This window comes from Sphaerodactylus townsendi, linkage group LG03, assembly GCF_021028975.2.
Source record: "Sphaerodactylus townsendi isolate TG3544 linkage group LG03, MPM_Stown_v2.3, whole genome shotgun sequence".
Lineage (NCBI taxonomy): Eukaryota > Metazoa > Chordata > Lepidosauria > Squamata > Sphaerodactylidae > Sphaerodactylus > Sphaerodactylus townsendi.
In genome coordinates this window covers 124,592,170-124,607,033 of record NC_059427.1, presented here as the reverse complement: position 1 = coordinate 124,607,033, position 14,864 = coordinate 124,592,170, and the positions used below count along the sequence as shown (strand labels likewise).

At 40.4% G+C, this 14,864-nt stretch overlaps 1 protein-coding gene across 11 annotated transcripts in view; it reads right to left on the bottom strand.

Annotated features, from left to right (window-relative positions):
- Nucleotides 1-14,864, bottom strand: part of CCDC57 (coiled-coil domain containing 57) — an 81,733-nt gene that overhangs the window by 50,524 nt on the left and 16,345 nt on the right. For all 11 annotated transcript variants that reach the window (XR_007243807.1, XM_048488279.1, XM_048488285.1 and 8 more), the window contains 6 exons: nucleotides 14,236-14,644; nucleotides 10,824-10,932; nucleotides 8,614-8,715; nucleotides 5,352-5,509; nucleotides 3,400-3,474; nucleotides 1,678-1,878 (listed from right to left, as the gene is read on the bottom strand). Coding sequence is in view for 10 of the 11 variants with exons in the window: in XM_048488279.1 (XP_048344236.1) it covers nucleotides 1,678-1,878; nucleotides 3,400-3,474; nucleotides 5,352-5,509; nucleotides 8,614-8,715; nucleotides 10,824-10,932; nucleotides 14,236-14,644 (1,054 nt within the window). In the remaining variant the exon portion in view is untranslated. The remainder of the gene's footprint in view (nucleotides 1-1,677; nucleotides 1,879-3,399; nucleotides 3,475-5,351; nucleotides 5,510-8,613; nucleotides 8,716-10,823; nucleotides 10,933-14,235; nucleotides 14,645-14,864) is intronic.

Sequence of the window (14,864 nt, the reverse complement as noted above, 5' to 3'; positions counted from 1 at the left end):
CATCTAGTCCAGCACTCTGCTATTCACAGTGGCCCACCAGGTGCCTTTAGGAGCTCACATGAAGGATGTGAAAGCAATGGCCTTTTGCTGCTGCTGCTTCTGAGCACCTGGTCTGCTAAAGCATTTGCAATCTGAGATCAAGGAGGATCAAGATTGGTAGCCATAGATCGACTTCTCCTCCATAAATCTGTCCAATCTGTCCATAAATCTGTCCATGAATCTGTCCATAAATCTGGTGTAAGTTCTTCATTGGCTCATGACACCAGGAATGTTTGCAGTGTGTCATCTCTTCATTTTCTTGCATGCACAAAAATTAATTATTTAAAAAAGTTCATTATCAGTTTCTAATACGTACACCAGTCAAAAAGACAGAGATTCTCAGGTCTTCCTTATTTGTTACTACAAACTGCTTTCCTGAACATTTTGTTCTGAGGACTCTGTGGAGGCATTTGTAGCAGCACAGAATAATGGGCTGACCAAGACTATAAACAGAGTTCCTCCTTGATGTCCTTTGAGGCCCCCCAGCTACTTGGATTACCAGGGAGCTAGTTAACAGATGCACACTGGAAAATGACTAAAGCGATGTTGGCAGAAGACTTGGCATGAATCAGGCACAGTACTTTATAAAGCCCATTTGTAGGTCTATGAGTTTGGTGATGATGGCAACAACTTTCTTCTCTGTCACCACGGCTTTAGCAGAATCTCAATCAACTCAATTATTTAAAATGGCTGGTGACATGAAAACACCCAAGTCCAACCTTAATGCTGATGAAAATTTGGCCCCCAGCTTTGCTGTTTTTTCAAGGTTCTTTTTTGACAGAATCTCTCTCATCCATCCCAACTTGGAGGCCAGATCTAGTATGTGAAGTGTCAAAAGTGCTTGCTTCGCCTTTTGTTATGGATAGTTTCAGATTGATCCTTTCTTTGGGTACTGATAGGGCCACCATGTGTGCTCTGGACCCATGTGTATCACGTTGGAAGCACCCCTTTAAAAAACATATTAATTTCCCTATGCAGAAGCTTAGAAATAAAATACTATTAAGGTCAGAGTTGAGAATAACATGAAGACTATGGCCGTTTCCCCACTTTTCCTTCTACCACCTTCGCTGCGCGCTACTCACTGCGCGCGTCATTTCTGGCGTGCGCCTGGGCTTCCCCACGACCCCGCACTCTGCGCAGGGTCATCAAAAGGTGCCGTTTTGAGGAGCGCCAGGAATGACACGCACTGAGGGGGCGTGAGAGCGGCAGCGTCGGGGCGGCCGCATTGTCGCCGCCCCTGTAGTGGGGAGTGCTGCGGGACCCCGCGCTACTTGGCCCGAGTAGCGCGCAGCAGAAGGTAAGTGGGGAAAAGCCCTATGTGGCTGAGTACATTATTAACTGCAATATATCATATAAATACCCCTGCTGCGGAATACTATATTTGGGATCAATGTTGAAAAGTCTGCCCTAGTAGAGTTTTTTTCTTCTAAGCCCACTGACTTTCTTCTAAGCCCATTGACAAAGGGGCAAATCTTCTTGGGACTGCACCATTAGCTGACATTTTACCAGCACCTGAAATTTAGTCATGAACATTAATTCACGTGAACAGATGACAATCTTGCATGCCTACAAAACTATAGCTTGTGCACAGTAAAATCAAATAAGAAATCAACCTAACACAGATCAAGTCACACTTACTTTTCAACAGCAGTCTCCTTCTCTCTCAAGCAATCTGTATACCTCCATTCAGCCCGATGTAGTTCCATTTCCAAAGTTTCCTTGTTTATCTGTAGTTCTCGGATTTGATTCTCCCATTTATGCATTTGCTCTACATGGGCCTCTTTCATAGAACTGAATCTTGCATCCTTTTCCCTGCTGAAACGATCTACTGCTGCATGTCTTTAAAAAAAATTAAACAAACTCGTAATTTAAAATTTAATTGAATTTGAATCTCAAGTGTCTGGGAGCCCATTAAAAGAAAGCTGGCTGAACTGGAGGTTTTCTTCTCCTATTTCTGTTAAGCCAATACTGATTTTGGGTGGGGACTCATCTTCTTCTAATGGTAATTTGAACTTATTTCAAGTGCTTAAATGGATTACTAAACTGAGCTGAGGACTGGTTTTTTTTTAATGGAGAGAGATTGCTTAAGCCAGTTTGCCAATCTGAAATGGCCTTGATGGAGATGTTTTCCCCATTGGGAAAACCAATATTGATATCACCCAGTGGGACATTTCAGGCTAGGAAAAAGCACAACAGGAGAAGGTTTAAGCATCCACTCCCCATGGACCATGGTTATGATCCAAACTGAGCCCCCTGTCCCTGAGAGAGACAAACTACCAGAACATGCATGCCCCCCCCCCCCCACACACACACACACCATGTAGTTAGGCCCTGAAAAGCACTGGAGTTATCCAACTACAATACCCAACTCTCTGGAGTTACCCAACTACAACTTTTAAAAAACTTTTTTCTAACAATGTTTGCTATCTGGAAGCCGAACAAAGAAATACAAAGAACCACTTCAACAGCAAAAGATGCGTTCTAGAAACCCAGTAGAACATTACTCCAATATGACTGATACCATAAACATCTCTGTTTAAAACTTTTTTTTGGTCCCAAACTGAAATACATTAAACACATAGAGGTAGCCTCATGGTTCTTTGACTCATTGTCAACGTGTTGACAAATGTACTGGAGGAAAAGCAACATGAACTGGAAGAAGCTGCTTGCCAATCGTAACAGTGCAGAACAATGCTTGCCCCCGCCCCCAAAACCTGAAATGTAGTGGTAGTAGAATGAGGAGGAGGGGGAGGAGTTTGGATTTATATCCCCCCCTTTCTCTCCTGTAAGGAGACTCAAAGGGGCTTACAATCTCCTCCCCCCCCCATAACACCCTGTGAGGTGGGTGGGGCTGAGAGAGCTCCAAAGAACTGTGTTTAGCCCAAGGTCACCCAGCTGGCTTGTGTTGGAGTGCCCAAGCTAATATGATTCACCAGATAAGCCTCCACAGCTCAAGTGGAAGAGCTGGGAATCAAACTCGGTTCTCCAGATTAGAATCCACCTGCTCTTAACCACCACACCACGCTGGTCCCAGACTTCAAAAGAAAACAATATGATTAGGATACAGAGTGTCCAATGACAACAAAGCGCAAATGCTTATCTATTTACTTACAAACACATTAAGATATTTATGAAAAAGACTTGTAAAAAGACATGAAAAATGACTTGTCATATGTGCTGCTCATATGTATTTCCACACACTAAGAGATCATCATAATCTGAAGGTAGAAGTCTTTCAGCTACATGAAAACTCCTGTAAGATTATGTGCAGATAATGCCTGCAAATCACTACTTTTTATAATATTGTCAAGAAATATAAAATGATAGTACTCTTAATAATGTCACCTCTTTAGTACTCACTTTCTCTCAAATATTTCTCTCTCTTTTTTCCAGCTCAGCTGCAGTGAATCAAGTTTCCTTTCTAAAACTTGTATCCTGAATTGGTATGTATTGAAGAAAAATAAAAATATATACAAACAGGTGATGCTCAGAATGAGGATTAAGACATGAGCTCAGAAAGCAACTGAAAATTGTCCAGCTAGAGAATAAAGTTCCCCAGAAAGAAGCCTGCTAAAGGGTTATATGAACAGGGTTCTCCAATGTAGCGCCCACGAATACCTTCCCTGGTGCCCAAGTGTTTTTAGAAAGTAGGTGGGGAGAGGTAGGCTTCTTGGCCAGCTGCATTCCTGATTGGCTATGTAGATTTTTAAAAAGCTGTTTTGACAGCAACTGCTGCCATACTACAAGGTGTAGTAGTGTTACACTGTGTTACTGAAGGTAATTAGTGTGTATGCAAGACAATATCTTTAAACAATATGTTCATTTTAAAGGGCATCCTGTTATACTGAGCTTCTGCTCGAAATGTTGAGCAGTTACTATTACAGTAACTGTCAGAATTCCAATGGTACCAGTGGTATCATTAAGATTGGGGATCCCATTATAGATCTTACCACAACAATGTTTTTAAAGTGTATATCCACATCAACATTCTTACTGCATTTCGTTCTGAGTGCTTTTCATCCCCACTCCAAGGCTATAACTTTGAGAGAAGCTGTCATTTGGTTATAGTACAATCAGGCAAAGTTTTTCCATAGTACAATTTACTGCTGAAACTGCCGATATCTACAGATTACTTTGTAGTATTATTTACCAGAAATGCTATAGTTTGAGACACCTATAATCTGCAACAAACCTACTGCTCTTTAAATGGATAAGGTAACTTCTGATATTTATGTGATTTCACTTGTAAAGTGAAAGCAATGAAGCACCAATCTAACACTACGCCACGAACAGCACGATCCTATACAGAGTTACCCTAAAACTGCTGAAATGAATGGGGCTTAGACCAGAGCAACTTTCTTTAGGATTCCACTGTAAATCTGATAAATTTGACAATTTTTAAAGTGCATCATCAATATATTTTAAAAATCTAAAAAAATTGAACTGAACATTCTTAAAAATATATATGTATTTTAAGAGACAACACTGCAACATTTGAATTACCATTTAATCCAAAGAACTCCCTGAGTGGCAAGGCAAGGGAGAAAAGGGCTTTTCCCAAGGATTGAAAGAATGTTATACAATAAGTCTTTGAAAAGATGTTTATCATCCCAGTAAAAATGTAACACAATAGGAAAAGGTACTGCTGCACTGAGTTAACGCCATCCTCAGTCTTCTGGGTATGATGTGTGAACTATCCCATCTGTTATTGTAGCCAGTCTACCTCCCCTTGCCACCTTTCTTTGTTTTCTTGGGCAAAGAAGAAGATCATATTTGCAGAGGAGCCTATTTTTTGCTTGTTTCATGAGCAACTCCCTTTTCTCTTCTTTGGGGGAGGGGCTGTTCCTTGCACAATTTTGTAAATCTAGAACTTAAATGTGTACAATTGTAATTTGCTACAGGGGAAATGTACAATCATGCATGACTTGGCAAAACTGACTGTGAAAAGTCATAATATCAGTAAAGAAAGCCACACTGGGGGGAGTGTTTTGATACTAGATAATCAAAAAACCACTGTTATGTAAACAAAAGGCTCATATCTAATTTGACAAAGATTAAAGGAGCATAATCACAAGCACATAGGCAACACAGACAGTGAAAACAAGAACTGTGCAACTCTGAGATAAATTAAGCTGCACTGTAAAATTGTGAAGTGAGCCACTGTTATGCCAGATGTGACTCTCAAGGAGAACAGTACACATGTTTTCCTTTTAAAGACATGAAAAGGTCCAATTAGCAACAAAATAGTGAGAAGAAAAGAGAGATGAGCTAAAAAGAAGCTTCTCTTAAACCTCAAAGGAACAATACAGTACTGAGCATCTTTTACGGCCACAAGATCCTTTATTTCCCAATCCTTGCGTTTTACTTCTTTTTCCAACTGTAAATTGGCTGCTTCTGCCTCTTTCATTGATTCTGCTGCTTTCATCCCAGCATCTTTCAGAGCTTCCAATTCCCTCGTCAACAACTTAACCTTTTAGAGAAGAACAACAAAAGTATGCTTTCTATTTATTCCTTCTCCATCTCAAGAATGATTAAAGAAGTGCAAACATAAAGTAAATAACCTTGAACACAAATGTATTTTCTAAAGAGATTTCTGAGGCTGATTTTGCACAGTAAAAATGCTCCGTGCTATATCCGGGAGCGCAGCTGCCAAGGTGCTTTTTACCCTGCTGTTGACTTTGCACTGCTTCCCAGCTCTCCTCCACTTGCACCGCAGGGTCTTCAGCAATGTCTTCTACGCATGTGTGGGCAACCTCTGTTTCCTGCGTTCTGATTGGCTTAATCTCCCGCCTCCCCCCACTACTTTCACCAATTTAGTTTTAAATGACTCTGCACAAAACAGGCGCTGGGAATTGGCACCTCCCCCCCCCATCTAAAATTTCTGCATGTGCGAGGGTATCGTAGTCCTGCAACCCCTACCCCCAGTCTAAACTCCTTGTGTGTGCAAGGGAATCACCACCCTCCCGTGCACATTGCCTTCACACGCTGCTTTTTTGCAAGATTTCTCAAGGTTTTTGCAAGGTTTCTCCCTCCGTGTTTTTTATTCCACCACAAGGGTGGGGGAAGGCACCCATTCATTGGAAGGGCACGCCAGAACAGGAGGCAGGAAAAATGGCCTCGTTCTGCTGCCGAGGAGTTTTCACGGCAGCGGAAGCCACCAAGCAACAGAGGGGCATTCCAAAAAGTCCTCAACCTTTGCAGTTCTGGAAAGTCCTGGAGCAAAGCCACTGCTGTGGGGCAGTGCAGGGTCAGCAGCGTGGCAAACACGCTGCAGTGCTGGGAGCTGTGGGGAACTCCCATTGTGCCGGGGCATTCCCCATGCCAACAACAGGGCATTTTTAATGAGCAAAATCAGCCCAATACAGTAAAATTAAATTCTAGTATGATATCTGAAGTGAGGACCAGAGTTTGTAAGCGACCGGGAGCAATCATTTGAAATGGGTTTGCATCCCATGGCTTCTGCTAACAGTTGCTGGGTGTTGTGCCTGAGATGGCAAACTGTAGTTGTGGATGTGGCTTGGTCTCCAAAGCCTACTGCACCTATAGACTGCAAAAAACAAAAAGAAAATGAAAAAAACAAGCACATTTGATCAAAAAAAGAGGCTGTGTTATACTGTGATTGGAGTATGGGACTAAAATCTAAGAGTCCAGAAATAAAATCTGCACTCTGCCAGAAAGCTCACTGCATGACCATGGGCCAGTCACTTCTCTCAAAATAACCTAACTTACAAGGTTGTTGTGAGGATACTGTGTGGGAAAAAAGACCCATATATACTGCTTTTAGTTTCTTGGAGGAAGGGTAAAGTAAAAATGACAGACAGATAGCCCAACCAACTGACCACACTTGGGTTGATGTGACATCTGAATTGCACCGCTGACCTGATTTTTACTGACCCATGGCACGATGTTATAAACTAAATGAATGTACCCATCATAAGAATCTTTACTTCCATCAGGAAATTTTAATAATCATTGAAAGGTTGATCTGAAACCTTAAGAAGATCTCTCTCGGGAAACCATCTTTAGATTTTGCTTAGCAAACCATTGAGGCATGTGTTTTCTCCTTACCTCCTTGTATATGATATTTTATGGAACTATGTGTGCTAAATACCATCAAGTTGCTTCTGACTCATGGCAACCCTACACATCAATGTCCTCCAAAATGTCCTATTGTTAACAGTCTCACTCAGGTCTTGCAAACTGAGGACCATGGCTTGCTTTTCAGGATCAACCCATCTCATGTTGGGTCTTCCTCTTTTCCTGTTGCTTTCAACCTTTCCAAGCATTATTGCCTTTTCCAGTGACCTCGTCTTCTCATTATGTGAGCAAAATATAACAGCTTCAGTTTTGTTATTTTCATTTCTAGGGACAGTTCAGGCTTGATTTGATCTAAAACCTTTTTTTTTTTGGTAGCCCACGGTATCCATAATACTTGCTTCCAACACCAATTCAAAGGAGTCTACTTTCATTCTGTCAGCGTTTTTCACTGTCCAACTTTTACACCCTTGCATAGTAATAGGGAATACTATGACATGTATTAATTTGATCTTGATTGCCCATGACACCAGAAGCATAGCTAGGGAAAATGGAGCCCAGTGCAAAATCTGAGTTTTGCTGCCCCCCCTCTCCATTTTTTAGTTTTTGGCTTGCAGGGGGTGCAGTTTTTAGGCTAGCAGCATAAAAATTTCAGGGCATCTTTAGGAGACTATCCGGATGATATCAGCCAGGGGATGGGGCACCCCCTTTGGGAGTCCATAACTTTGGATCCCCTGAACCAAACCTCACCTAACTTGGGTGGTATCATCAGGAGAGTCCCCTGAAAACTCCCTGAAATTTTGGTGCTGCTAGCCTAAAAACTGTGCCCCCTGCAGGCCAAAAACAGAAAAACACTAAAAAATACAAAAAACAAACCTGAAATTTTTGCTGCGCCCCACCCTCCGGCGCGAGCCCAGTGCGACACGCGCATCCCGGCCCCCTTGTAGCTACGCCTCTGCATGACACATCCTTACACTTAAATGTTATGGAACTTGTCAATATAAATGTTAGTGCTATAACTGGTGATAAGGGGATGCGAGAGTAAACGGAGAAAGGAAATACACTCCCTAAATTTTAGGGATCGGGGCTGGGAGAATATTTTGTATATGCTCAAGAAGAAACAATTTTAAAGAAACAATTACTAATAGCATCTTCCCAACTCAGAATCAGCCCATACATTTCATTACCCTTAAACATTTTCACATTGGAAGTGAAAATCAAAATAATGGCTTGAATCCTACAAGATCTGCAAGCAAAGCAGAGTGGGGCTCATAGAGAGTTGGCTTAACATCTCCATTCAGACAAGAGCTCTTGTTTCTAATGACTGGCAGAGATTGGGTGTAGAAAGGTAGTGCTCACTCTGAAATCCATAACCTGACATGGTCAGCTTTATGAGAGGATTTGTCAGGAGTTATGGAAACAGGGAAGAACAGATCTTATTATCTATCACAAAACACACAAAGCAGTAATAATTGTGAGGACACTGATTTTTTTGTTTGCTACTATCATATTTCTATCACATTTTGAAGGTACATTCACCTTAAGCTCATGAGATAGACATAAATTGCTCATTTCATCTGCTTTCTGTCGAAATTCATGTTCTCTTTTTTTAATTGCTGCATCAAATTCCACTAGAAGTTCCTGAAATTGAAAACATGGAATTGCATATAATTGTGCAAACACAAACGTATAACACAATTTAAAGGTGGATTCTAAGACTCAAAGTAGAAGCAAACAAATATTGAAAACATAATGAGTATTCTGGTGTCCATTTGTCAAGGCAAACATATATAACAGACATGAGAATGACAGCAATCTATATAATCTGAATTTATTTGTATTAATCAGTATATTACAGTGCAATCCTAAAATAATGTACTCAGAACCCAACTCAGGTCTATTAAATGGCACTTTCTCCCAGGAAAGTGGTCTCAGGATTCCTCTGCTAAATCAGTTAAAATGTTAATAGTTTAAACAAGTGGGAATAATTTTGTTGAGGCAGTGTTTATTTTTGTGGCTATTTCAGTTATTAATTTCAAAAGAGTAAGCATGTTAGTCTGTTGTACCAAAGCCGAACAGAAATCAAGAAGCACATTTAAGACTAACCAAATTTATTCCAGCATAAGATTGAATGACTCAGAGCACAGCTCAGTCCTGACACAAAAGCTCATGCTGAAATTATCTTGGATAGTTTAAAAGGTGCCACTTGATTAAAGAGATGGTGTTTAGTTTGAGAGTGTGGGGATGGACCTGAATGTATGAAATTTGTATTTATATTTAATCAAGGAGGATTAATTCACATGAGCCAAGGATTGTTGAATCAAAATGGCTCTGTGTATAGTGACCAGAAGCCTGCATCTTACCAGCTTACTAGCAGAGATGCAGGCAACTACAGATAACATCTTTGGAATCCTGTAAATACAGGTTACTATATGACAGAAGCCATATAAATTTATGACCTTGTTTTTGTGAGTAAGGACCCACAATACGGGATAGTTAAATCAATGTGATTAGTTAAATTACAAAGTGTTCTTCTATATAGTTAAATTCATATTTACTTGTATTTGATCATAATTCTATTGTCTTAGAATCGAAGGTATAATTGTTGTTAGAATATTTGTAAAATCTTTTAAATGTTTTAACATTTCTAACTGGGAGAGAAAGGGACATTTTATGATCTACAAGTATGTTAAGCCTGATGCCCTTTAGGCATAGCTCTCTCTCGGAGAGCCAACCAAGAATAACAAGTTATTCTTGAAGACAACAAGCTATTTTTATTACTGCCCTCTGTATATGCACAGAGAAACAGCACGCACTAACAGCATGCAGAGTGTGACGTGGAATAAGAGGTTGTCTTACTGTGACCAATGGGGTTTGAACATGCTTGTATCATGTGAGAGAGGTATGAACTATGATGATTGTGTGACGTTTGTAATTTTGTGCCTATAAAAATTGGTCCCTTTGTAGCAAGGGGGTGCCTCTTGACCTTAAGAGGACACCCTGGCCAGATTCTTATGCTGTCCAGTAAACTAATCTTCTATTTCAAAACTGTTTCTTGGGTGTTTGCTAATTCTAAGTTTTTCTTAAAACTAACTCAGCTGTGTAGGACCAGAGACTCACTTCTTCTGGCCCCACAAGAGATAGGTCTTGTTTATTAAATTATTTTATTGCTCCTTCAATATCTCAAAAAGACGCCGAAATTGTTAACAGGTAGAACTCAACATTGCTTAATAAATTAATAGCTTTTTAGATAGCCACATGAAAAGCTGGAAGGAAAAGAACCTTGAAATAGAAGAGAAGTAGAAACTGCTGGCAGGCTTGTATATTTATTTAGCCTTCACAACTGCCCAAAGCTGTTCCTGATTAATAATCCTGATCTTCCTGAAAGTTCAAAGTTGGCTAATTTAGCACAGCATTTTGGCTAAACCTTGTGAAAAGAATCTTACACTATCTCATTTACTAGATAGACACTATCCTACCAATCTTCCCCAGAGGGAGGATGCCAGAAAAGAAAGAAAACAAATAAATAATTCCCACCTGATACCTAGAATTATAAAGTAATTTCAGTACACATTTTTTAACCTTTAGAGTTAGAAATAAAAAGTATAAACTGAAGGGATTGGGTGGGGCACAGGTTTGGGGAGGCACAGGTTTAACTACAAAATATGATGTAAAACTTGGATGTTTTCTCTGCAAGAAAAGAAAATGTCAGTCTTTCCTGCTTAACTAGTTTATCACTTAGTCCATACCTGCCTTTGCAAAGCAAGTTCACCTTCTACTTCCTGAAGTTTTCTCTCTAGCTGTTGTTTCATATTCTCATATTCCTCATGATGATGATTGAGATCAGAGTCCTTAGAGCTATGAAACCAAGCAATTAAAAATATCCAAATTAAAAACATTTCAGTAATTATTTTTGTCAGATAAAATCCAGGGAAATCCCATTCACTTTAACTATGGTATAATTGTTTAAAAATGTTTAATCTCCAATAATAAATATGCCCTATTTCAAAGGAATTAGGAGATAAAATGCTGTACGTATTATATACTTGAATTTCTGTTCACTTCCCCCTGAATTATTTATCCCACCCTAACTGCAGCTAGGATCTGATTATTCAATTCATTTATCTAAAATAATAGTACAGCATAGGTAACAATCTGAGTTATTTGGCTATTTTGGGGGAGTAATAATACTATAAGAAATTAGAAGTTCTGTATAACTAAGCAGAGTATATAAGGTTGTCTCTGAACCAAGACCAATTCCAGCTATAATTTAGCACAGAGGAGGAGGGACTGGAAGGTATTTCATATCATATATTTTAATTCACTTCTCTTATACTCCATGTTTCTCCCCAGTGGGGAGCCACACCAGCCTGTAATACAAAGTGCCACAGCAGGACACAGCACCACAAAGTACCTCAGCCATGCAGCCCACAATGGCCTGAATGCTATTCAGATCCTCTAGTTCAGGTCCATAGTACATGGTGGATCCTCACAGTGTTTGTTGTGTTACCAGTTACCAGTTAGCAAGCATCCACACACAGACACAGAAAACAAGCTTGCAAACCGATAGGCCAAAATGCTAAGAATTGCAAAGGGTAACAGTCACAGTTAAATCTCTACGGAGACAAGATAAAAGTGGAATAATACATTCACTACAGCCAAACTTTTGCACTCCTTTGCAATTAATGTCCTTTGATTTTTTAAAATCAGATTTTTTGGATCCAGGTATAAAAAGTAATTCTCTTTTAAAAACCTGGTTTAACATTAATTCTGGATTTAAAGAAAATATAGGGCCATTTTTTGCATGCACAGCTTGCCACAGATTTTCCCAATGGTCAAACCTTGGAAATGTTTTCTATGAAATCATTCTGCACACCTCCATCCCCCTCCCCTTTGTTTTTTCCCCCACTGTCTCTTCAGCTGCACTTATTCCACATTCTACTGCTGACCACAGGATGCAGAAGAACACCGCTCCCCTTTTTTTCTTTTGTGCAGGCACTCTAGTGTTACTGCAGTTATATTTTGAAGCAGCAATTCAAAAAAGCCTCAGTCTCCATTTCTGCTACTGATGTGTCTAGGGAACTTTTACATCAGTTCTCCTAAGCCCTGGCCCAATTAGCACTCAAGAGACGAGAAGTAGGGTGAAATAAAAGGAATGGTTTATTGTTGCTGCAGCACCAATTTAATTAAGGAAGAAGCCCCGAATACCATTGGTTTACAGAGTCATAAAGTCAGGATCATCACAGCATCATGGTGAGGTCAAATAGACCCTCCTTGCACATGTCAGGACATAGGAAAGCCTTCTTCATACAACGCATGATCTAAAAGTCTGCACCTTGGTACCTCCTTTCAAAAATGGAGGACAAGGGGAGAAGAAAATAACTGAAGGGGAGACCAAGAGACTACAGAGCGGTGCAGATAAGGGCCTGGTGTTTGGTGGGGAATGCTCAAGGGAATCTGGCTTGGAAACAGATTGAAAAAAATATCACGGTCAAATTACATGGTAAAACAATGGAGGGAAAATGTTTCTAAAACCAAACAGAGGAAAAAATGTACAGAATTAAAAGAAAAAACAGCATTTGGTGGCAAGATATGTTGTAAACAACTTGTGTGGGAAAGGCCTACAATCTATTAAAACTGATTTCATGATATTCATGACAGGCTGCTTTTCTTTGTAAACAATATGATGAAAACATCTTAAGGTATCAAACAACACAATAGTTCACATACTTATATTAGAGTTTGATACTGGGGGCCATCACTACAGGCATCATCCATTGATTCATCTGGTCGACCTTTAACTCCTGTTTTATGTCTAATTATTAGATGATATCTGTAATGTTCTCAGAACTCCAATTATACGTCAAAGAACACTGAGATTAACCTCCCATTGCATATACTGATCTGCCCAGTAACTAATTTCAGCCCTTCCATCTGCTGGAGATTAATTTTTTTTGTGAAATGAAGTATAAACTCAACAAAGCCATTATATAAAAAGGAAGAGCAGCAGATTAAAATGGAAAGGAAACTGGAAAGAAGTGTATTTCACAAATCTCACAGGTTAAGCACAAGTGTATTTCACACATCCACACAGGTTAAGCACAGATGATTAACCGTAACGGTTTCCTATATACAACTATGCCTAAGACTTTTTTAGCACAACAGGAACATGACACAATACTGGAACAGGAATGCACTATATTTTAAATATACCCGGCAGTGACGTAAGGGATGTTAGCTGTCCATCAATTAGACACTGGTAGGCTGATTTTTCATGGTCAAAATACCCCGTGGTAGATCCGGGAGCGTACCTGTTGCAGTGCTTTTTGCCCCACTTTTGACTCTTCGCTGTTCTCTGGTTCTTCCTGGGATTCGAGGCAGGGCCGATGCGTTATGCCCCAACTGTTTCTTCACGAGCCTGGTGCTTCTCCATTTGCACTGCCAGCTCTTTGGCGAGCTCTTCACGCATGTGCAGACAACCTCCGTTTCCCGCATTCTGATTGGCTGAATCTCCCCACATTCCCCCAACTCACTTTCACTGTTTTAGTTTTAAATTACTCTGAACACAAAACAGGCGCTGAGAATCGGCACCCTCAGGGCCCCCCCCCATGTAAAATCCTTCCGTGTGCAAGGGAATCACCGTCCTCCACCCCCACCCCCCATCTAAAATCTTTGCATGTGTGAGAGAATCGCCACCCTCCCATTCATGGTGCCTGCACACACCACTTTTCTATCTAAAAACCAACAGGGTTTCTCCCTCCGTGTTTTTTTTTTCATTGCAAGGCGGGGAAGGTCACCGATTCTCATTGGAGGGGCGGATCAGAGCAACAAGGCAAGAAAAAATGGCCCCAGTTCTGCTGTCGAGGAGTTTTTCATGGCAGCCGAAGCCACCGGAGCAGCAAAGGGGTGTTTCAAAAGACCCTCAACTTTGGCCGTTTTTGAAATTCGTGGAGCAAAGCCAATGCTGTGAGACAGCACCGGGGCAACAACGTGGCAGACACACTACAGCACCGGGAGCCGTGAAGAACTCCCAGCTACACCAGACTATTCTCCATGCGAACAACGGAGCATTTTTATCGTGAAAAATTAGCCCTAGACTCCCAAACCTGAGCTTAGATACTTGAATCTTCATTATATTTACACAAATCAGATCTATCTTACCTGAGAAGCCGCTCCAGACCTAATTGATGTTCTTTAAGTTGTTGTTGATATTGGTACTGCAAAGCTTCTTGTTTTTTGGTTTCCTTATTAAGTGCCTGTTGCAGTTTATCCACCTGAATTTTGAGCTCACTAACTTCTGCCTCCTTAGCATTTTCAACTATTTTCAGCTGGGTGAGAAGGTTGTCATAGTGTTGGAGTTCTCTATCTCTCTCATCTAGGACTTTAAGGTTATAGGTGAAATCTTCCTTTAATCTGTTGAATTTCCTCTGCATTTCTTGAAGCTGTTTTTGGGTTTCTTGCAGTGTTGTTTTCAGAAAATGAATCTGACAAGCTTGTAGCTCTTTCAGTTCTTGTTCTTTACAGATGAGAAGTTCATTCAGATCTTTTTCTGTGTGTAACATAGTTGAACCTGAGAAAGATGAAAAGTGCTAACTATGAAGAGACTATTATTACCCCAATCTATTATTTTCTTAATTTAATGTCGTCATCACAAACTCTGCTCTCAGTACTCTCAAGTGAGATGAAATATGACCACAGATAGAGCTTTCGCTGTGGTTATTTCCTCTTGTGGAATTCCCTCCCTTTTTGAAGCTCCCTTAGCTCCTATTTTTCTGGCTTCCACATGCCAG